We start from the raw sequence: 24,649 nt of genomic DNA, 5'->3' as shown, positions 1-24,649 counted from the left end.
AATCAAGACATTCGGGAGTTGCACAGTTGGATCTCCTGAACAGAAATTTTTCTCACAGAACTTGTTGTCTCTGGCCAATAAGGAGCAGCTTGAAACCTGGACACGCAGTCACTGACGACATGACAAGCCTATTCAAAGGCATCTCCTATTCCATGCATCTCAAGTTCAAACTGAACTTACTGTCCACTACACCAGCATTTATTCTTTTGAAAAATTTTAGGCTTTTTTAGTAGAAGAATCACAGTTAAGAAAGCCAGAAATGGAAGAGAAGCCATGTTTGCTTTACGTTAGATAGAGCAGTGATGTAACAAAAATAGTAAAGAAAAAATTACGTGAACTGCCTTAAGTGTTACTGTATCAACCCTTACTAGCAGAAACAAATGTATCTCTATCTTAGCTTGGCTTTATAAAAGCAAACACTTAAATTGACATTCACTTACTGTGTGAATAAACATTCTTAATTCTGCTATAAGCTAATAAAAGCAGATATAATGTAGAACCACACATGAGGAAATCTACTGTTAGTATTTTAGTACAAATACAATGCAAACGTTAATAAGAATACACTACAATACTAAGCGGCACAGCTGATCGTATTCAGTAATGCTGGCAGCTGAACTCCAGGAGTTAGCAAGAATGAAACATATGGGGACAGATCAACACTTTTGCAGACAGAAAATAGCATAGAGGTATTTTTCCCAGCCAAGCCTTAGTTAACAGTCACCACTTCCCTGAAGGGCAAATAATCCCACATCACAAAATGGAAAGACTGAAAACAGGTTAAGTGATTTCCTTGCACGTTTACTGCATCACTGCATGAAGTGCTATTACGGCCTCTAAATCTGTAAGGGCTCTGTGCTGACCACTACCTCGATATTGAGATACCCAAACAAAGTTTAAACTTGCGCACTTTGGGTAACAGTGCAAGTTTAATGAATGTACAACTTTCTTCTTTAAAGCTTACTGTAAGCAAAAATAGACATAGATTGATGAGTAATAGGGAACATGATTAGAAAGAGAAACACTGTTCAGTAAATCTTCCCATGTCTAAGTTTCCAGATGTACATCAACAGTTGAGGGAACTTACACTTGAATAAAAAAGAAATCAGGAGCAAAGTGCTTCAGCCTCGCACGAGGGATGAGAATTTGGATCCTGACCGACACCTGGTTCCCCACACCAACAGGAGTGGTATGAAGGCAAAGGGCTCAGCCCCGGGAAATACAGGGTGCTTTACCTTAGGGCACTGCTCATCAGCCAGTCTGGCCAATGCTTGGGGCTGACAGCGTTCAGAGGGAAGAAAGCACACAAAACATTCTGGGAATCTGCACACAGCGCTTCCGCATTACCAACATGCAGATCTCCACTATCTGTAGAAACACACGATGAAAAAGGTTTGACTGCAGATCACTACTTCTGCAGCAATAGTTTTTGCATCACTTCAGTGCAGCGTGGTTTAGACCCACCTGCTCTGACATAGTCTTTTTACATCTATATTATTGCTCTAGCACCAAACTAACCCACAAAAGCATGCTGGTAAAAATAAATCTATTTCATTTAATGGTAGGAAGAAGAACACACTAGAATTTGAAGACAGAGTAAATTATTTATAACCTTGGGTTTGAAAAATCTAAGATTACATTTAGTATTATAGCAACCATCACCAAGGCAGCAGAGTCCATTAATTAGAAATCTGCATGTAGGTGAGAATGCACAATGGCAAAGTCAAATCATCAGCAGCAACATATAAATGAGCCTTCTGTGTTGCCCTGAAGGCTGACAGACATGCTCTGATGAAACACCAAAGAAACCAGGTTGTGAAAGAGAGATCTAAACCTCGCCATTTCCAGCAATATGAAAACACACTGGAAACAAGTATCTTCCTTTCCTGATCTTGAGTGTTGTCCCAGTTCCTCCCAGTGTCAGGATATTAAAGCTTTGAAGATGAATACCTTGAACTGAACCTACAGGAGAAGCGACTGCAGCTTCCTGACCAGCGCTGTGAATTTAGAGAATAGGTGTATTTGTTCTGTACTAGGCAGTTTCAGGTGTACTCTGAAATGTAGTCGAACTCTAGACAATGAATTTGCTAGGAACATGGTAATATTCTGAGCAAAATTAAGCAGGATGGGATTATATCTCAAGACCAAATCAGCAGCTCTGTCAATACTAGTGTCATTCTATATGGGTTCAAAGTTACATTCCAATCAAACATAATTTAATTTTTACCATCACAACAGAGAAATGTTGCTTGCTTTTTTGGACTTCCCTTCCCTTTAAACTTCCCTTCAGAGGAAGACAAAAATCTCTTTTAACTTTCTTCACCATCCAATTGGATTTCTTCTCATCTCTCTCTCTCTCCTTCACACATACACTCACTTTACTTCAAATGCAGCTAAAATATCCATTGTCTGTGTATTTCTGGATTACCCTTCTTGCCAACTCACTAACAAGAACAACTGGTCCCTGCTGAAATGGAGATCTTCCAAATCAAAGTTGAATATGATCTCTGCCTAAGCCCACTATCCCAAATTTCACTTATCTCGTCTGCCCTGCCCCCACTTTGTAGCTTTAATTCTTTAAGAACATCTTTCCAGAAGATTTGACACATTTCATGGTTTTCTCCTTTCAAAGAAGCAAAGGAAATTATTATTAGCTGTTTAGTTCTTACTTCTAACCTCCTGTCTGCATCAATTCTAGTTTCGACTGTACTGTATGAAATAGAAAAGCAATTAAAAAGAGTAGCAGCAAGACTACACAAACTTGGCCTCTGTAGGACAAAACTGACAGCTATTTATTTCCCATCAAACCACTGAACTATAACACAGAGACATTCAGTTAGTGAAATAGTCACATGCTGCAAATTTTTCCCCATTAGCCTTCAGAAAGAATGTTCTGCCCCTTCAAGCTGACTTAAGAAAATTAAGTCAGGTCACATTTGAGCACTAAGATCCAACTTAATTTTTTATTTATGAATAACATTCCACACAACCATCACTGCTACAGGCTGGCTGCCTACCCATCACCTGTGGCATAAGCAGATTCAGATGAGAGAAAGCAAAGGAGGAAGGACACAAAGCATAGATAATTTATGCTCCATATTTTAAAAATAATAGTTTAGTGAACATATGTTGTAACTATCTGCTCACTGATTACAGTGATAGATCTAGTAATGCAGCCCTAGATTATGTTCAAAGCATTGCTGAAGCCCTCCCCTTCCAAGCCCTGTTTAACAGGTCTCCCAAAGGTTAGTTGAAGCATTGTGGCAATCTCTCTTCCTTAACTCCCTATCTGTACAATAAAGGCAACACTGCTCTGCTCACAACTTTTTGCGTCTTGCTAGGTATGGCACATGCCCCAAAGGCTGTTGCTCCAGCTGGTTAATTAGCACAACAAGCTTTTTTTTTTATTATTTGTGTAAGAGAAGAAAGCACTCAAGTTCAAATCTGACATTTACCATACCTTACTGTAAGAGAAAACAGATGTATACACTGCATTACGTATAAATACACATGGAATTTCTAAGTAAGACTGACAGCCAAATTTAACATCTTCATAAACAAAGTAAATTTTCAAGGTCAGATATTTGAGAGAAAGACCTTTGAGCATCCATGCTTTTTAAACAATCTATCGTTGATATCCAAATGTAGCAACAAGTTTCAAATTTTATGATATCACAAGTCTGCCCAGAACAATGGTATGAAAATAAATACCATTAAGATTTCAGCTGTGGCTCATGCTAACAATTCAAAGACTAAACCAGCTTAATATGTAAGCTTACTTTGCATTTTGATTAAGTGGCTGCCACCACCACCTTGTGGCTAAGAGAGTTATTTCAAGCTCGTGCTAATTTCCATTCTGGTTAAGGATTTGCTGGCAACTACATCTTCCTACCTTTTTATTTTTCAATTTGTTTCATAGATGTCTCCATGTAGAATGTTAGCATAAGAATCAAGAAAACCCAGTTGATCATTAAGACAGTCATTAATTAATTTATCCACAATGTCAACAGAAATAGGAGAGTCATACAAAACTGGCAGAAATTCAGATTACCAGCACCAAAAGAAGTTCCACGTCTGATGAGAACAGCACAAAAATTCAAAGAAATTATGTACTATATTTACACCACCCCAATTATTTGACTTCTACAAGCAGAAAAACTGAAGTTCTTTAACAAGACTGTATGTTTCACTGGTTTGCCTTTTAAGTCAAAAGAACTCCTACTAACACCACTGAGATGCCTTGATGCACGTGCCTCAAATTAGACATGAGCAGTCCTAATGCCTAAACTTCCAGGGGAAATATGACCAAAACAAGTGGTGTTTTAGCTCTGCAATCTTCATAACTGTCCAGGGAGAAAGGGAGTTGGATGTAGTCACATCTCAAATCTTTTTAAGTATACACACAGCTGACATCTCACAGTTCAAGTCCTGTGCTATCCCAGCTGCCACAAAAAGGTGACCTAGAGCACTAGACCACATACATATAATTTAATGCTGTGCTTAACCATCCTCAGAAGTGAGTCCTTCTCACTAGCAGCATGAATGGAAGCTGATGGACAGCAACAAAGAAGCGTTACTTCCAAAAAGGTTGCGTTTGCATAACTCAAAGCTGTCCAGCAGACATGAAGGCCTGCAGTAAGGCCAATACAAGTTACAATGGCCATTAAAAGAAATTAATCAAAGTTTCTCATATAGATTATGTTAATCATTTATTGCTTTGAAAGTCAAACTGACTCTTCTATATTCTTGATATTGCCCAGTTTCTTACATACTTAAAAAATTAAGTCAAATCTAATAGAAAACAAGTAAAAAGTAAGGAGTTACCTGCTCTAGGGTGAGCTGCTTTGAAATTGTATCATTTTCCAGCTTTTTAATCTTCTTCATCAGTTTGTTCACTTGAAATTCCTGTTCCTGTTCTAAATGCTGCTCCAGTTCAGCTTTCTCATGCTGCAGCTAAAAAATTAGGAGACATGGAAGTACTTTAAACACAAAAATAAAAGTAAGAAACATTATGCACCTTTTATACATTTATTTACACGTTTATTCTTACTGCACATTAAACTCTTTACTGATAATTCTTCTCAAAAGACTTCAAAACGCACAACGCACCCAACAGCCCTTCAAAAAGCAACATTTTAAACTGCATTCCATTTACAAAGCAGATGAACATAACCTACATTTCCAAATATTTAATAAAGTCAAATCAAAATAGATACATTGTATACAGCATATAAAATACAGACATTTCAAAAGTGAAAAATCTACCATAATGTTCACAAAAGCATTAATTTTAATCTAAACACATCATCTCAAGAGCATCCAAAGCATAAAACACAGGTCTTAGCACTTTCTTCTTCCAAGCAGCTGAAAGTTTAAAATCATGAAGTCATACTACTGAAATTGCTGTGCAACAAGATAGCAAAAAAAACCAAAAAAACAACCTAATTCCTATTCCTATGCTAGCAAGAATCAAAAGATTTTGATGACATAAAAACACTGGTTAAATCAATGTTATAAATTTCCTTAACACTCAAGGGAAATTTTTGTTCAGTTAATATTTCCAATTAAAAAAATCTTCACTCTCAAAGCTCTCAAGGAGATGGAAACACCCGCCCCCCGCCTTTACATTTTACCATAAATGAATGCTTGGAGTAGAGTCACTTTTAACATTAAAGTCAAAATCACAACGGAATCCCTCTGAGACAGGGATCCAAGTCTTCCTGTGGATAAAACAGTGTGACTGGCACCATGGTATGAGCATGTGAATTTGACTTAGGGAACAGCAAGTATCACCAAAAGACAATGATGTAATTACACCGTACTCTGGCTGTCCACTGAAAACTGCAGGCACTTTTTTCCACCTTCTTATTTTCTAGGCCAGTTGTTCTGGCTATCACATAGCAATACGTAAGATCATAGTGTTTACATGGGAGGAAAATCTGAGGAAATGGAGACACACCTCACAGTCATGGATACAAGTCAAGGTTGCTGGATATCCACAGTGAAGAAACATACTTCGATTTTAAAACAAGCTAAAATTGCTAGTTCATTAGTGCAAGTTCCTTTTGGTGCTATTTAAAGACAAAATGGTCTGTGAAGTGCAGCCTGGCAGAGAGTTCAGAGCAGAAAGGCTTGTGTGGGGAGACTACTTGGCAATATACATATGGGAGAAGTTTGCAGTTTGACTGTGGGTTTATCAATTTCATGATTTTATTTTTCACAAATTAGAATAAAGACCAGAAAAATAATTTTAAAATAAATGAGATTTATTCATTTCACTTACTAAATTACAGTATATTTTCCAAAATCCCTGATGCTCAAGGAAATTCTGATGCAGTTGAGAAAGCCACCAAGACTCCAATATGATAACCACTGAGACTACCATGGCAGCTCTTGATCAAATGGTTAGGGAATTTTGTTAAACTGTCTAGCTGGAAATAAAGCCATTTCGTTTCTTGTGTGAGAATGCACAGGGCTGCTAAGAGAGATTTTCATTAGAAAAAAAATTTATATTCACACCTTTAAATGGAAATACTGTTTGTCTTGTTCAATAATCAAAAATTTGAAGTTTCTTACTTCAGTACTGGAGTTAAGCTTGGTTGGAAGAAAACAGGCTTAATAAGAAAAGGACATTATTTAGTCTTACAACTCTGTACCTCCTCTCCTTTCCTTCCCCACCCCTACACAGCAGCTACAGTTTAAGACTGAAGACAGTGAAAGAGCCCAAGGAGCAGACAGCTCAGGGTACTTGCTGCACTTTCATCAATTTTCATTTTGCTTCATTAAAAAAGCTAGACGCTTTTTTTTTCCCCACTTAACTAAAAATTGAGACCAAAGCCAGTTGCTGTAATCAGCTTATATTTAGTTAGCAAATTAAACTGAGCAAAAAGGCACATAGCCAGAATCTCTTACTCATCCTAAAGCCAGATGCTGCTAACAGAAAGCACGTGGCTGGGGACTGCTAGCATTTGCAGTCAGTCCAGTGAGTCAGGCAGATCACACAGTTGCACGAAGGCACCTCAAACCAACTTAACAACAAATACTGTTTCTTGCTCTTGTGCGCTTCATGCAAATGCAACTACCATATTATTTAAAACAAACTGTGCTGCAATAGCGCAATCTTGCCTGTCAAATCATTCCTTTTAAAAGCTTGCTGGAATTGCCATCACAGAGGAACTGATGAGGCTCACTCGTGAGATCTGTAGCTGCTGTGTGGGATCTACTAAACCCCACCTTGGGAGTGTGAACATACTGCAGCCAAAGGACCATTCCAGCTGATCAGAAAGCTACTAAGCGAAGCCTGGAGAGATCTATTACAGGAATACCTTCTATTCTGATTTTAACGTAAGTACACCAGAATGCAAAGCAACCAGGAGTAAAAAGAAATCCATGAACAATTTCCCCTTGAGTGCTAAAAGGGATTATAACAAGAAAGCCCTCTCAGACGTTCTGATGAACCTATTTTCTTGTTCTACTCCCCTTCACCCTTTTGGCTTCATTATTCAAAGTGGGAGAAAAATACTAGTAACACACCCTGTTCACACACAGTAATGGTGGCTGTCACTCACTATGGGATAAAATAATTTTCCCCTTTTATTGGCTTTGATCACAAAACCAAACCAAACCAAAAACCCCTCTAACACTGAAAACCATAATCGCTAACAATGAGAAAATATCCACTGGTAAAACACTGATGGATAGTGTTTATTTTACTTAGTAAAGTAAGAGAATATTTTCAAACTGGTTTTAATTATATGCAATTATAGTCACAACTGTTTACAGATACACCTACGGCTGCCAGCTAAAGAGAAGGAAAAAATGTGTTAGAACATGTCACCTTGATGACAACGTCTTACAGACCTTGAATGGCATATGAAAACTGTAGGAGAGATACTGGGGGAAATTTCAGCTACATAAAACCGGAGATGGGTTTGGTGCAAGAGAGACTAATACTTTAAAGTGAGAACGGGGCCATCAAATACAAAGCTTAGCAGCAGGAAGAGTGCATGTGTTAGTTCGGGTAAGTCCTACATGGCTACAGAAATATCCTTCTCTCTCTACAGAAATAAGTTTCCTGATACAATGTAGGACCACATTTACCTTCCTTACTGTACTGACTTATTCTGGGACAGCATAAGGTGTTTTATGAAATAAAGCAGCTAATGGATGAAGCTCCCCCTTAAAAAAACAACTCTCGTTTATCCCCCAGACTATGACCTTGTACACTGTACTGAACAGTCTATTTTTAGTACTCCAGCCCTCAAAAGTTGTCCAATTCCTCCTCTGCTGCATCCTGAAAGTCCTATTTATTAGCAAATTTGTATCAGCAGTTTGCCTCCTCTTTATGTCCAGATGTTCATCAAATAAATGATAGATGAGCTGACTCTGTTTATTCTGCACAATCACATTTGCATCCTTGAGCTGACGCATCGTATTTTGGAGAGCAGGAAGGGCAATAGCTTATGTTTACAGACTTAGAATTTTTGAAAGAATAGTCAAGAATCAGACTTGCCTAAGAAACAAACAGCCCTGTACAACCTCCCAATTGCTTAACCTGCCTTACTACACATTATGCTATTATCTTGGTATGTCGTAACATTTTATTTTCAAGGGCAGATATTTGGACCAATTTGCACTTCCAAAAATACAAGGGTATTGGGAAAAAAAAAATAATCTGTATTTGATTTTGAAAAGGACTGTTGCACAATTTAAAGGATCACTGACTTTGTAAATTCAAACAATATTAAAAATTAATTAATCTTTTGAGCAGCCTTGTTTCACAAAAGATAAATTTTCAAGATTTACTACTTTAAATTTCGAAACAGTAACTCCACAAGTCTGTGTCCACAGCTGCAAGAACAGATCCTTCGTCAAAACACTTCTAATGATACTCTGCAAAATATTACTACTATTCTATAATAACTAGGGTATTACTACCGTTCTACAATGACTAGGGATGGAGGACTCTATAAAAACATACTTCCAAACTTTCCAGAGACTTAGTCAGGTAGACAAAAATATAATTAAAGTAAATACACAAGAAAACATAGTGAATGCATATAACGCTTATAGGAACTTTATTAGGAATATATGTGATGAAAAGCTTTTGTTTACTCCAAAACCTCAGTTGAGATGCACATGCTCCTTCATCTCTGCAGCATTCAGCCTAGAAAATTAAAAATCATGCTAAACAAAGGAAATTTAACTAGTAAAAGCATACACTCATTTATTGGGCTTGTAGAGGCAGTAATACTAATGCCACACAGTTATAAACAAGTATTATCAAGCAACTGTATGGCATCAGAAAGCCTGGCAACACGAAGACAGAAAACACTTTCTTTTATGTGCTATTGTGTATGTTTAGAATCAGTCTGGCATATAGTAAAATGTTTCAAAATTCATTTCTTACAATACTGAAAACCTAATGCAACTGTGTTTTATAATAGTAGTGCACATCATGCTGAACTGGGAAATTCTTGTTAGGCTGTTAGTGAGGAGCGCTGCAGCTCGTGCTCTGGCAAACAGCTTTCACATTTAAAACGTTTTAACATTCTAGAAGCTTATTCCAGATGCCACTCTGAATGCGATGCATAAGCCCCTACAATTGTGACAAACAAAGGTTTGACAAAGCAAGAAAAACCACACAGGCACTGTGAAAAAAGTCCCTCTGCCAGGTGGCTTTCAACTGAGTAATATGGCAGTAATTTTGACACAGCCACAGACTAGTAAATACTTGAAAAATTAAGAGTCTACAAATCAGATGGAGCTTACCAGAAGTACACCACTCCCACTGTTCCAAAAGGCAAAGTCTAAGACTAAACAGATTCATATGCATTTTTTTTCCCCCTTAGTCATACAAAGAGCAGGACGCCATTTGATGCACAATATCTGACAGCATGAATTTTGAAAGTCTACTTCCAGGTCAGACCAACATTGTCAGGCAAACAAACACAGAGATTAAGAGTTTAACCTCAAATAGCAAAGAACAGCAGAACAACCAATTACTACCAATACTTCCACTGGAGACTACTGTATTTCTGGTTAAGTCATCATCCAAAGTCTGCATCTAATTTAGCTAGAATTCTCTCCAGAGGAAAGATAAAAAAATGGGAAGTGGGCATCTATCAATTCAATATTAACCTTATAACTGCCTCATCAGTCCTGCATTCTCTAATAAAGACAGAACTGCTACATTCTAGTAGGCAATGAGTTTATTTGTAGTATCAGGATTTTCCCAGATTTTTTATCTTGCAGGCTACATGGGTATAATTTCCAGGATTCATAACTGAAGAATCAAAATTTCCAAACAACAGATAACTTTTCATTAAAAAGAAAAAAAAAAAAATCAATGTCAATATTATTTTCAGCTCTTTGCTACTTAAGAAAATGGCCTGCAATGCACCAATATTCTAATATATCAACTTACTAAATCCGTGATCACTATAGAAATTGAAAATTATTTTCATGGAAACATACTGTAATACTCAAATGTTTCCTAATTCTACAGGTAAGCTCTTTAGGGGAAGGGACCATTTCCTTTGTATAATTTATAAGGTGTTGAGCATGTTACTAGTGTTTAGAATATATTAATACAGATTTTTCGCATTTCACAGTAAGTTTATCACATCAAAGACATAATCAAGCCAGTTTCAGGACTAAAAATTTGGCACACAGATGCACTGAAGAACTGTCACCTTTTAAAATCTTCTGGTTGACATGACCATGTCTATCAAATGCTGAATACTGCTTACAGGAAGGCCGCAACGAAATGAAATGTAAGGCTGTAGGCTGAGATACTGTTTAATAAAAGCAGGCAGTGGTCAGAATTCTACCTCCACATCTTTGTAGTTATGGCTATGTAGTTACTTTCTTTCACCAGAAACTTTCAGCTTGCCTACTGAAAGCTGGATAATATTTACAGGATGACGTTGAATCCAAAACTGAGGATTTTCTTCAGGTGCCACACAAAAGGTGAGAATAACTTCAGCAGTTTTATGCCTGCATTCTGTTTCAGATATACGTGCTTCTCTGAATCTTTCTCTCACTAGTGAGAACGAAGTTACACCCTTTAAGGGTTTCCAATGGATAAACAGCATAATGCCCTTGCATTATTCCATACATTACAACAAGGCACCCCCTTGGCCATTTTGAAAACAGGATACTTTCTGAAAGTCCAAAAGTCCACAGCAGAAAACAATAAAAATTAATAGTGATTTTAGGTTGACAAGACGTTTATATTTCTCTTTGTAATGTGTGAACCTATTTTGCATAATAATTTAAGAACCATTAAAGACACAGCTTTAAAGCAATCTCAGTTGAATTCTAGGAAAAAGGCTAAGCATATTTTAAGCAATTACTAGATACAGCAATTCAGCTGCTGCAGAATTGTGCAGTACAAATTTTTTGTGCAAGGTCATTAAATGAGTTCAAAACCCTTCAGTCAAATCAACTGTAATTCACACTTTTACTTTGAAAGTAAGTTTTACATCATTCTACACAATGTATAGTACAACCCCAGGTAACCTGGTTCTGTAACCGATTTCTACATAGCCCTTTCAATTAAACAACATTGCTCACCGTACCATTTCTCCCTTTACTGGAAAAGACTTTAGTGGAAAGCTTTTTCTATAGTGGTATCTACATCTTACTTCAATCAGAAAAGAACACTCGATACCCCTATTTTAGTGCCATCTGCTTCCCTATTTTTCATGAAAATGTATGACTTTGAAAGCAAATGTACGTCTTGTTCAGAAACACTCTTGTCAGTCCTCAAGAATAGCAAGAGGAAGTAGTAATACCAGATCGAGGGTATTTTATCCTGATACTTAACTTATGATGTGATAATAGGCATCAAATAGACAAAGTCACAGAATTCCCAGTTTTCAGGAACAAAAGCATCAGATGGGATTAGCTCTAATGTTGATTCCAAGCAGTGTATTTCCTAACTGCAGGGCTAAACATGCCTTAAGTCTCCAGCTGCAGAACATAAAAAATGCTTACAGCATACAAATTAGGTTCTTTAAAATTTACTAGTTTTTCATTACAAAGCTTGTAAGCAATGGCATGAAAAAAAGCCATAGTGGCTCACACCAAACATTTACCTAACTTAGTACCCTGTCTCCTAGAGCGCCCAAAAGCAGGTATTTAGGCAAGTCTATCAGGACAGGGCAAGCACACACAACACTTCCAACAAATACTTATCCGCTTTCCAAAAATGAGCAACGAGTAATGAAAAGAAGTTTCTCTGCCATATTGTCCCAGCATCTTCAACTTTTTACTTTTAGCACCCAACTGATGTGTTTTCATTCAAGAGAAGCAACTGTTTTGTTAAAAGTACAGATAAACTTACAGATAAAAATCTCCTTCAAGAATCACCGCACATTCTTGTATATGAATTTTAATATTTCAGGACTCCTGTTAAATATCAAATACTCCAGAAAAAAAGCATCTGTTTCACCAATGTTTTAAATTAATCAGTTAACTCTCTTCTGGAAGACAGTTAACATTTACATTAAGCTACATCCATCTCTTTGTATGTCTATATAAACTTTCAGGTTCTGAACACTATGAGTTTGCAGATGCAAAAGCAACATACTAAAAACCACTTACTCACTATACTTCTTGTACTTTGCTTGTATCAAGTGTCAGTTTTACAACAGCTACAACTTGACCACATCCCTCTGACTGCAGTTACAGTCACACAAAGAAGTTCAACCACCAGTTAGTCCTGAGGCTCCTGGAAGAAACATCCGTGAAGGCACCAATTACCTGCATCAGTTTTCTTGAGAGCTCGTTAGTGAGAAATTCCTCTTCCTTTTCATAGTTTACTGCAAGCGTTTCTTTTTCTTTCTGCAGAGCTTGAATCTTCTTAAATAGAGTATTACTAATGAATTCCTCTTCCTGCTCTGCCCTTGCTTGCTGTGAAGACAAGACATAGTTTTAAGAAAAAAGGGAGCAAGTTTCCACATTAAAAGCTGCAATTATTCCGTTCCTCTTTAAATGCCTCCCACCTATGGTTGGTTTTTTTTTTTAATCTTGCCCATACTCCTGGAGCACAGTAGGATGGATCTAGGTGCTGCTACCATCCCCTTTTCTAACATTATAGCACCTTTCTTCCTTTTTTGTTCCCCATCTTTCAACTTGGGAAACTATACTGGTGCTTTAAAGTGGCCTCCCCCCAGCCAAATGCCTGAACTCCCCAACCTTTTAAACTTCATAAAAGCATTACTGATTCACAGACACCTACTTTTACTTACTCTGTTCCTAAAAACAAACTCCTGTCTAAATGTTCTCCATTAAGAGCAGAAGCACAGCTCCGGGACTGCTGCAGTCAGCACCATGCCTTCTTTCCAGATCCCTTAGACTGCAGCCCTGCTCTCTAGGAGTCAAATAAGGCGCTTATTCCTTCACCCAGATATGCCTTGCTTCTGAGCCACAGGCAGCACGGCTCATCTCACGAGGATTTCTACCCAACCACCAGCCCAGGAAAACATACTTACATTACTTCTCAGAACTGTTCCTTCACTACATACAACATCAACTCTTAAAAAATGTCACGTGGTAACTTTACCCCGAGGATTTCCAAATTTCACAAAAGTAGAGCTACTCTGGAAATCTTCCTCATGAAGAATCATTAGAGAAGACAATTTCCATTTCAGCTCTCCTATAGCACGTAGGCACTGCTCAACCGAAAGCCAGCCTGTGAGCTTGCTCCCTCACATTCCCTACAGTTCAAGTGTTTGTATGGGGGTTTTTTATGTACATATTAGAAACTTCATAAATGGAACACAGAAGTTATCTTTCGGAAGTCTGCTCTAAAAGGCCACAAAGGGTATTTCACATGGGCAAATGAAAGATCACAGATACAAATCGGTAGAGCCAACTCAACAATTCCACAGTCCAAAGAGAGCCCAGAACAACAGAATGACAGAAATACAGACAGAGAGAATTCCCAAGCCACCACCTTTTAACAAATGAGACAATGTAGTGTTGAGGAGTGTTTTCATCCCCTGCAATAGCATCCTCAACACTTCAACTGCAGATTTGGGATTTGCCCTCATCCTAATAAAATTATACCAGCTTATAGCTTACAATATGTAAAGATTCAGCAAGTTTTATTTCAATAAAATTTGATAGAGGAAAATTTAACAACTGAAACAGAAGCATTATCGGTTTTACTGAAAGCTTAGCTTCCATAGTCTTCTGCCCAAAGTGTGCCAAAATAGCCATCTCTTTATACATACTGTCTACTGGAAAGTGTTCAAAAGGTTTCATTATGTCAGTGATCTTTCAGTCGGAATGCTATATTCCCTAGTACTCCCAAGAGACAATTACTTACAACAGAGACACCTTCCAAGCCTACAAGAAAAGTTACTTAAAGAACATAAATGTCTTTAAAATTGGTGGAACAATAGGACATTTGTAAATTTTCCTCATGATATCACCAGTATCATAAAATCTAAAGCAGTGGTTTGGAAACTTCTCAGTTGAGTCCTCCTTCCATCAAGTCCTTCTCTTCACATCTTAATCTCTGCCTTCTTGTGTCTTCTCCCATCTCCATCACCTTCTTGTCTTGGCCCTTTCCCACTATCTGCCACCAGCTCCCTTCTCACTGTCACCAGCAGAGCTGGCACAAACCCAACTTGAAGGGAAAGAAACAAAAAAAAAGGAAATAGAAGAAAAAGAAAACAAAGGTCTGGCATGGTTTATTAGCTTAGGAGCATAGGTCCTGCCACAGCACCTCCTCTCTAATGTTTGTGCATCTCAGTGGCAGTGAACTGCTAACTCCAGCACATTCAGCATTGGCGTTATCACTTGTCACATCAAGACAATGCAGAGTTGTCCAAGAGCTTTGAAGAAATGCTAAATTGTCAGCTCGCATCTCAGAGGATTAAAACTTAAGGAATGTAACCGATCTCAATAACATCATCTATCACTAAATGTGGCTTTACTCGGAGCTACTAACAATGTTATATCTTCAGAGGCATTTCAGAACAGAGTAAACAAGTCAAATTGCAAGGGTCCATTGTCCTCAAATCGTTAAAATTCATGCATGCTGTTCCAAAACCAACTCCTCCATTGCCTTCACTACACAGGATTTCTACTGGTGTCTGTCTTTCAATGCAAAAGAGAGTAACACAAACCAAGCTTACCTAAAATTAAATTAGAAAGCACTTGGTTCTAAAAAAGAAGGGAATCAGGGTGTTTCTACTTTGATTTCTGTTCATTTCTAACTTGCACAGCTTTGTTCTGCTCATGCTTTGCACCAATCAAAAGCTCTAAAATCATGTTATTACAGCACCAAGCCTGCACAAAACTTCGTAGCCAGACCCTGGTGCTACATTAATGATGGGTGCTTAGGCCAAGATGAACACGGGCTGCCAAGATCCCAGCCCACTCCCAGCCAAACAGCAATGCCCCTCCCTTTGTGCCTGCACGGGTGCTCATGCAGCCAGGCAGCAGGCCAGCACAGGCAGAAGGAGACACCCAAAAACTAATCCTTTCCCTTCCTCCTCCCATTTTTCTTTCCTGGATCCACTTCCTAAACTGGCGTACCACATAGGCAGAGTGCTGGCACACAGAAATGAAGAACGAACAGACACAATTTAGACCTGTTTAAACTGCTCTGCAACAACCCCCTCTGCCTACACCGTGTAGGACACCAGCTTGCATTCAGCTGGCTCAAAGGAAAAGATGACTATGATTACATCTGCCTCCATTATATGAAGAATATATTTCTCAACTGAACAAACAACAGGAACCCTATAAATCTAAGCATGAACTGTAAGCTCCAGATATCCACACAACCTATTTAATACAATGAACATCCACTTAAATTACCCAAGGGTCAGCAATTCCAGCACAAACTTTTTAGTCAAAAAACATCATACAGTTATTAAGACTGGGTATAAAAGCACATGGCGCATTCCCATATTTCTTCTAAATCCTCATACTTTCATTCAGAAACTTTCCCTTTTCTTGTTACTCATTACTCTGAGATAGTTCAATTATCTTACGCAATAAAATCATTCCTGTTTACTTTAATATTGCCTAAAATCTTGATATCTGTTACTCATTTAGCCCATAATCAAACTGATATTGTAACACAGTCATTAAAAAATCAGTTTTTAATACTATTTCCTGCACAGACTCTGTCACTACAATATTTTTATGGACACATATACATTGTGTCCCCATATGGATAATCTGCCTCTTTATTAAGGATCTGCATTTGAAAAGAAACTGATATGATCAGCAAAAAAAAAAAAAAAAAAAAAAAAGAGAGAAACAGAGCATGGAAATCTGAGACAATCTTCTGTGGATCTTCTATGAGGGTACAGAGTTCTTAGCTTTTCTCTATCATCCATATCTCATTCAACATCCAAAAACAGGAACAGCAATTCACTCTGTTCTGTATACCATATTACAAAATAAATTGCTAAGGCACTGAGTGATACAAAATGATAACACCCCATCAGTCAATCTCTGGAAACCTGAAACAATCTACTTCCACTGCAGATTTTCTGCATAACCACAGCCACATCCAACCATCTCCTGTGTCTCAAAATTCCATGTATAGCTAACTTGGAGCATTCCATGGACACAGCCACTAAGGAAAATCTGTAATTATGGTGGTCAAGACCATACATAACAAAGACTTTCATGTTACTTTGCAAGAAATCAAGAATGAAGAGGGGGGGAAAAAAGCACCTTGTACCTAAAACACACAAAACCTCTTATATTTTCTAGGAAGAAAAATCCTATTATTGCTATTGCAGTAGCATGTGAAAACCTGATCACTAGTAGAGCTGATGCGTGAAGTGTTGTAAAAACCTGTCCTTGTGAGCTTACAATCCAATGAGCTAATTTTAAAAGAATTAAGAAACATATTTCTCCTAAACTTAACATAGTAACTGAGCATATTAGGAAGTGCATCCTAAACTTAACATAGTAACTGAGCATATTAGGAAGTGCATCCTAAACTTAACATAGTAACTGAGCATATTAGGAAGTGCATCTCATTAGAAGTTATTTTTCTACATGCTGCATATACTAGCATAAACAGCGAAAAGTTTAGTGTTAAAAATATTTCTCTGCTCTCAGTTCTTCTTCCTGTAAGTATAGCCCTAGCAGACCAAGTTCACACTGCTGGATTTCCCTCTGCCCTCTTGCTTCTAGTACATGCAGCAGCTTCTGCTTATGGTGGGATGCTCTCTTTCTGTATCACTGGACCATACCACAACCACACTGCTCTAGTGGTCCTATTTTACGAAGCAGCAGAATCCAGTATTTTCAGTGAAGCATCAGCTTGAACACAGTCAACTAAAAAAATTAAAAATAAAAAAACCACAGCTCTCTGCATTCTCTTCTCCCTCCAGTTAGTTCTAAAAGCTTCCCAAACCTTCCTGACACTGCACAAAAATCAAGCAGGTTCAACAACCACAATTAACACTTCTGCTTAGTCAATACCAGTACAACATTACCAGTGATCTGACATGAACAAGATCTTGCATTTTAATTTCATCTTTCACTTCAGACACAATTTCAGTGAAAAGAGTTTCACAAACTACTCCAGTCACCTACACTCAACCACCTGAATGTCAGATGCCAAGCACACCTGGTTTGCATCCTGACAAAGCATCACCTCTCTCCAGTAGCATCCAGAGTAGAGGCGACCCTAGATTTCAGGGGATCCTGCTGGAGACCGCCTACCAAGCACCGTTTTGATCTAATCCACTCTTGAAGGTCCCTCATCTTCTAAGGCAAGAGCCATTATGACCTCTTTACAATTCATCCATCTTTTTCCAGTGCAATTTCAGATGGCAGGACCCTATGGACAATATAAGCCTGCAGATGGAGCTGAAGAGCAGTTTCATCTGGTTGCTGTACACAAGAAACTCAATCTTTGCTACTGAATATAGACTGAAAGGTTGGGGCAGCTTCAGGAAGAGATGATCTCAGTTGCTGCACATGTTACACTGAACTAAAGCCGTCACTTCAGAAAGCAGCCTTTCCCAAAGTCCTGCTAAAAAATACAATGAGGTAAAAAGGGCGTGAAGTGCAGAAAGTCACAATGGCATGATTTTAGAATATGCAGTTCTTGCATAAAATAAAATCCAAGTTTCCCAATTGTCCTGAAGTACACACTCCTCCTCTAGCAGTACTAACTCGAGTTACTGCTCTGGCCACACTTTCTGGCACCAGTTTAAAACACTACGGAAAACTACTGGTCTACAAATGCAATAAATATTCCAGTGAGCTGATACTGTTCCCTTACAGGAAGAACTTTAACGCTGCAGCTCTCCCAGGCTGGAGCTATTTTTTTCCTACAAACCTTCCAGCCACACCTGAAAGGAGCACACTGCATGCAGTGTGCATTTCAGACAAGGAGAAACATGAACCACCGCAAGAACAGAAGTCAACAGTAACTCAGAGACTAACGGCTCACACTACTGCCAGCTATCATGACTGCCCAGCAGCACTATGTGCAAGGGCTGAAGGACAAGGAAGTTCTGCCCAAGTTCCAGTATGACGTGGGCACAGATTTCCCCCCCCAAGTAAAGGTACAGCTTTCAGCTGGGTGGCCTGTCTGCAGAGAAAAGAGAGTGAATGCTCTTGAGGCTAAAGCGGTGACCTGGAATTCGAGTTCTGGGTTCAATTTGTAGTGTGATTTCCTGTTCAATCTACAGCACCCCCAGGGTCACTTCCTCAGTTCTGACATAAAAGTACTTTTTTCTTTTTCATTTTTTTATTTTTTTTTTCCTTTTCCCTTCTTTAAGATGCATTTTCAGGAGCAACAGAGCAACACAAATACCAGAACTATGCATTTTTTATCTTTGGGCATACAGTGTCTCCTAGAAGCCCCATATTTTTGAAAACAAACAAGCAGTAATACCTTGGTATGTTTCCTTCAGAACCCCAAGCTGTTGGGCAAATGAGGAGGAAGGGGAGCGGTGTGTGTGTTTGGTTTTGTTTTTTTTTTGGGGGGGGGGGGGGGGGGAAATCATGGGTATTGAACCTCAGCCTGATAATTTCAAGTACTCTAAATGTTACCTATCATGTAACATTAAAGCCACATGCAGAACTGTTTCAAAACACAATTCCTATTACATTTCAGCTATTCAGTACATGAGTTCTGCTGTAAGAGCGGAAAAAAAAGATATCTGGCTTTTATTACAATAATAAAAGAGTATCTGTATGATAAGCAATTATTTAAAGTGTTAAAATACAGTTCCTTTTAATGTCCATTTATAGTTGGAAACTCTCTCTACCCTTTATCCCCCAGCCCTCCCTCCTTTTTAAAAGGTCAATTAGGTTTTGGCTGGACATGTCAAAACGCTTCTGTCACTCCTACTGCTACTCCAGTCACAGCAAGTTTTTCACTTGATGCCTGCCAAGTGATCCAGCATATTGCCGTATGAATCCGCAATGGCCGTAGACTGACTTGAGAAACAAGCTGAGTCAAATGACGTAAGACATACATTTTCTCCCAAGTCAGTTTTAACCATGATCAGATGTTTTCAGCTCGGCATCACTCATGCAGCCTTATGAGACCTTCGCTCAAAAATTCAGTTGCCTTCAAGACATGGGTGCATACACCTTGTGGTTTGGAGAGTCACACAAGGAATAGTACTTTAAAAGAGGCCTCAGAATTGACCACCTTCCTAAACACAAAAGTTCAGCAGTATTCGTACGTGCTAAATAATCTCTTAGCATCAGCAATGAAGTAAATTGTTTGATGGTATGCAACTCCACTCCACTTCAGATTCGTAAACACTTAAGATAGCTTCTCTCTCTGCATTTTGATGTTGACCTGCAAGAGTCTTGCACAACTAAAATGCACAAGTGGTGAAAATTAAATAAGCAAGTTATGAAAACAGGCTCATTTCACAAACATAAATATTTATAAAATTAATGCATTTGGTTCATTACAAACAAGGTATAACAAGCTATATGCAATTCATAATTAATACAGTCAATTCCTGAATTTATTTAAAATAATTAAAAGTAATTTAAACGCCTTTCTTCAGAACAGGTAAAAAAAAAAATCAGAGCATGCTCTCTTCAAGGATTTTAATTATATCAAAATACTGGCATTAAATATTTAATAAAAATGCAGCACGTGAAAAAGCCCTTGTGACAAAGAAAATGTCAAGATGAGGTCATTAAAAAAAAAAAAAAAATGTATCAACCCTCAAATAGCTTTTACTTAGCAGTTTAACCGTGACCACACGCTGTTATGCAAGTCTTAATGTAATTAAAGAGGATATGGTAATAAAGCACCACAAAGGAAAGGTAGCAAGGTTGTACAGGCAAACCTGTATTTAAACATTTCCTATTTTGAGCGCTCAACATTACAACCTTAACAATCTGACTATTCATTAGACATATGCTTTATAGCACTTATTTTTCAGTTGCTTAAACATCATCATGTAGAACAAGCTCCCAGACGGTTATCAGGGCTGGAGTCTCTGCCTCCAGTCCACAAGAGCTGTAACCTGAGCCAAGAGAAGTTACAGGCCAAGGCAGGAATGACCTAGCAGGAAAATTAAACCTAGCCCACAGACCTTTCCAAATGGCTCTATTTCATGAAGCTGTTTCTCCATCTCATCACTGGACGCGAACACCAAGCACACATTTCCTGCACTTCTTGTGTTTTCGATAGCAGCGGATTTCCAATGCATATGTAAAATGATATTGTGCATACAAGCAACAAGCCCAGCTCCCCTAAGTCTTCATGTTCACTGCATACGAGCAAAATATTTCTTCAACCCACATTAAATGTTCCCCAGAAGGATGGCAATGACCACGTGTGCAAACATGGCCAGGAAGGCAGTAAGAACAGGGCCAGGTTACACAGCTCCCCTCTCAGCCCAGCAGAGAGAGGCCAGTGACCATTCCCAGCACAAAAGTTAGGCAACACTGCACCAGCAGAAGGTACATGTGCCTTGCTAGGGGCTTCCTCATTTTCATCAGCTTGTATTTTGTACTTGCGTATGTATATGATGTATATGAATGTATATGATTGACTGAAGCTTTACTTTGACAAAGCCAAGTTGAAAAATAAAATTACACCGTCATACCAAACACTGAACCATAGTTTGAAATACCTCTATTAACACGCTACCGATGACTACTTGAAAGAGGTTTTTGCTTTACTCTCTGACTGCCAGTGACACCGCTGTTTTACTGGTGAATTTTTTCTACCGTAAATAGTTTGCTAGTTAATCAATAAGTGTAAAACAAATAGAATGCAGAGCACATGGAACAGGTTTTGCTTTTGTTCAGCCTCAACATAAAAGCTGCTGAAAAACATAATAAGGATGCACATTTACACATAACTAGATCTTTAGTTTTATGCTTAGTTTCCCTGAATTTTTGAACATGCAGGTTTCTGGACGTGAAAGAGAAAAGAGTGATCAAATTGCTTATAGGTACCGTTATAGCACATACTGCTTTGTTTTAAGTTTATTTTCCATACCCTGCATGACCATTAGAATTACCTAGCTTTTAAAATGCTATGGTTTTGTTTGACTTGCATCTAAAATACTCAATTAACCTAATCTGGTTGTGTTGTGCTACTTAGAAACCAATAATCAACAACAGTTTAAATCTCAGCAACACCACCACTCAGTACAAGAACCTACAAGAAATGTAGTACTGCAGCAAATCAGTCCAAATGGTTCTGTAATATCAGCTTAAGAAGCATTTATGCATTAGACGTCTAACATTTTAAACACTTTTTTGCCCGTTTCCCACGCACTGATAAATCATTTATCTTCAATGTACCCAGACATTAACTATAAAATACACTTTGCTGGACTGATCAATTAGCAAACTCAACATTGCACACTCCCAAAGTTTCAGAGCAGGAAAAACAAAAGGTTCAGCGGAAGACCAGACTATTAGGTGACTAATGTACTACACAGCTTCTGTTCACAGTGGTATGTATGTTGGTGCTAACAGGCACTGAGCTGTTTCAGAATAACAAACTTCTGCTCAAAACGCAACCACAGCAAACCATTGTTAAAAGTAGCTTTGCCATCACAACTATTTCTCTATTAAAAGGCAAAAGAGCACAAACAAAAGCAGGGAGCTGAGACTTACTACTCACCCCCCCAAATAATCTTTATGAAAATCCTACTTTACGTCGCTCAGGTGAATCATTGCAAGTATGCAAAATGAAACACTTGCTTTTCTTCAGCGTATATAATGACTCAAAGTGTAAGTCTGTTATACCCAGCTTTTCCAGGCAGAAGGTGTCAGACCACTGCTGCATGGCATCCCCCACGCGATGCCACCAGCACGCCACAGGTATCACCAACCCTCCCTGTTCCCAGCAGAAGACCGTAAGTTTCCTTACTTCTAGACCAGGTCCTGAGCTCTAACAGTCTATGTACTCATCATCCTTCTCTTCCAGATCCAAGTGGCCTTCAGCACTTGTAAATCCTTCTCTCAGGTGTGCATAAACTATGATATATATACACATCGATCAACCTGCCTTCCTTTAAAAATCTATTAAAATCAGGGAGGAGGACTACCGTATCAACATAAAGTTCTGGGGTTTCCAACTATAGCATGAGACTCTCACCATGTAATTTCTTGATTCATTTTCTTCAAAACTTTTTTTGTTTGGGTTTTTTGTTTGTTTTAAATTACTAGTTTAAATACAACTTAGATAATCATTAAGGATGACAATGTTTTTCCCCACACTAGTAAGGTGTCCCTAGTCACTCAAGGTAAGCCCTGGCACCGGCTGCCCAGGGGGGCTGTGGAGTCTCCTTCTCTGGAGATATTCAAAGCCCACCTGGACGATGTCCTGTGCACCCTGCTCTGGGTGAACCTGCTTGAGCAGGGGGGTTGGACTGGGTGATCTCCTGAGGTCCCTTCCAACCCTTGACATTCTGGGACTCTTAAGGAGCCATCCTTTTAAAACCTCCCCTAACTTCCTCTTACACACATTGGCTTTCTAGAGAAACATTTTCTCAGTGACTCACAAGTGCTGGAGACAATGCTTGTTATTGATTATAATCATACCTTGCTCCAAACCAATGCATTCACAAAGTAAACACTGCACTGTCCATCCCACTGCTAAGACACATTAGCTCTAACTCCATCACAGCAAACAAGTGCTTCTACTTAGCCTTCGTGGGAGTCAGTGAGTGTAGTAGTATTTTGGTTTTTTCCTTCTCTGCAGGTTGGACATCTTACAGTACATACCACAGTACTCTGAAGAGCAATCTCTCTTCGGGCTTTCATGACAAGAAACAAGTTACCAATTTAGTGTATGAAAATATGACAAGGAATATGAAAAAACACCTCCTTTGCTCTGTACCCTCTGTCTCTGATCTGTACAAACAGAGGTTTGCAGGATGTGGGGGGAATGAAATCATCCTTGAATATTCACCCCATACAGAACTGGAGAAGTAGGTCTAGCACAAAGAAATTTTTTAGAAATGCATACCCACTTTTCCACCTACGGAGCAAGAACTTCCAGTTACATGTCTCTGTTTTCAGAGAAAAGGGTGGTTTTTGCAGATTACATCTCAGGTTAAATTTACTCTCGGAAAAGAGAAGATCTATCTCCAACCAGGATTTCAACAACTGTGAGGACAAGGGCTTTTGCCTAATGAATCCATTCCTGACAACACCAGCCAGGACAGAATTTCTACTCTTCATTTTTAACAGATGTGGAAAAACTCATACGGTTTAAAGCTCTTGGAAAAATGGTAATTAAAAAAACCCTACATTTTGCAAAATTCATAGTAACTGCTTTTGCTGTTTATTTGAAAGTGAAGCAAAATAAAGTGGAAATCCCACTGCTACAAAAACAAAACAAAACAAAACAAAACAAAAACAAAACACCAAACCAAAAAAACTTCCAACATCCTCTGTTGAAAGTAGAAATTAAACTGCACGGCACAGAAAGAAGCATAACTTCATACTACAGCCCATTAAACATTGTTGGGTTTTATCAAGACTGACTTGTTAAGAAACATTTATACTTTATTCAGGACCAAAGTGTATCATTGTGGGAATTATTTATACTTGTGGTAGGAGTTTTAAATATGATTAGCATCAACAACAATAAAGGAACAAAAATGTCACATTTTTAGGCAGTTTAAAGAATTAAAACATCTGAGGAAACTTTACTGCTGCTAGGCCATTTCAATCTACAGCACAGCTGAAGAGATACTCATCTGCCTCACTAAGCCCACCCCAAACTGAAAAACAGATTGTGTGTAATATTAATGCAGAGAAGATGAAATTTCAAAGCCAGATTCAGAGTTGAGAGGGGAAGAAAAGGCCTTATCCTAAGAGTTTCTCCATCAGTTAAGAGTTTCAGCCAACGAGCTGAGGGAATATCCTCTTTTCCAGGAACAAAACTGCTGCAGTGGAAGACATGAAGGGATAGAGGATTCCCAGGAGCCGAAAGGACTGTCCCTATAGGCAACAATTAGCCTACCATGACTGTATTTTAACTGAAAAGTTGAAAAAATTACAATCTCAAGTGTCAGGATTAAAAACTGCTTCAATGTTTCTGGAAACATTTTGCTTTAGCTTTCATCAAGGAGTCCTTGCACCCCACGGAGATGTGAAGCCTGCACATCTGTGATTTGTGCTTTGGAGTTTCCTACTTCGACACTTG

The 24,649-nt window shown here is 38.5% G+C and overlaps 1 protein-coding gene across 1 annotated transcript in view; it reads right to left on the bottom strand.

Annotated features, from left to right (window-relative positions):
- The window catches only part of CCDC6 (coiled-coil domain containing 6), a 29,557-nt gene extending 15,328 nt beyond the window's left edge, over positions 1-14,229 (bottom strand). Inside the window, exons 1-3 of the mRNA XM_035892553.1 lie at positions 14,179-14,229; positions 12,769-12,918; positions 4,825-4,953 (exon numbers count right to left, since the gene is read on the bottom strand). Coding sequence (XP_035748446.1) covers positions 4,825-4,953; positions 12,769-12,918; positions 14,179-14,229 — 330 coding nt within the window. The remainder of the gene's footprint in view (positions 1-4,824; positions 4,954-12,768; positions 12,919-14,178) is intronic.
- Positions 14,230-24,649: the final 10,420 nt, after the last annotated feature.

Source organism: Egretta garzetta, unplaced genomic scaffold, assembly GCF_000687185.1.
Source record: "Egretta garzetta isolate BGI_Z169 unplaced genomic scaffold, ASM68718v1 scaffold204, whole genome shotgun sequence".
NCBI classification, from domain to species: Eukaryota; Metazoa; Chordata; class Aves; order Pelecaniformes; family Ardeidae; genus Egretta; species Egretta garzetta.
The sequence above is the reverse complement of the archived record's forward strand: the minus strand, read 5'-3'. Positions and strand labels throughout refer to the sequence as shown.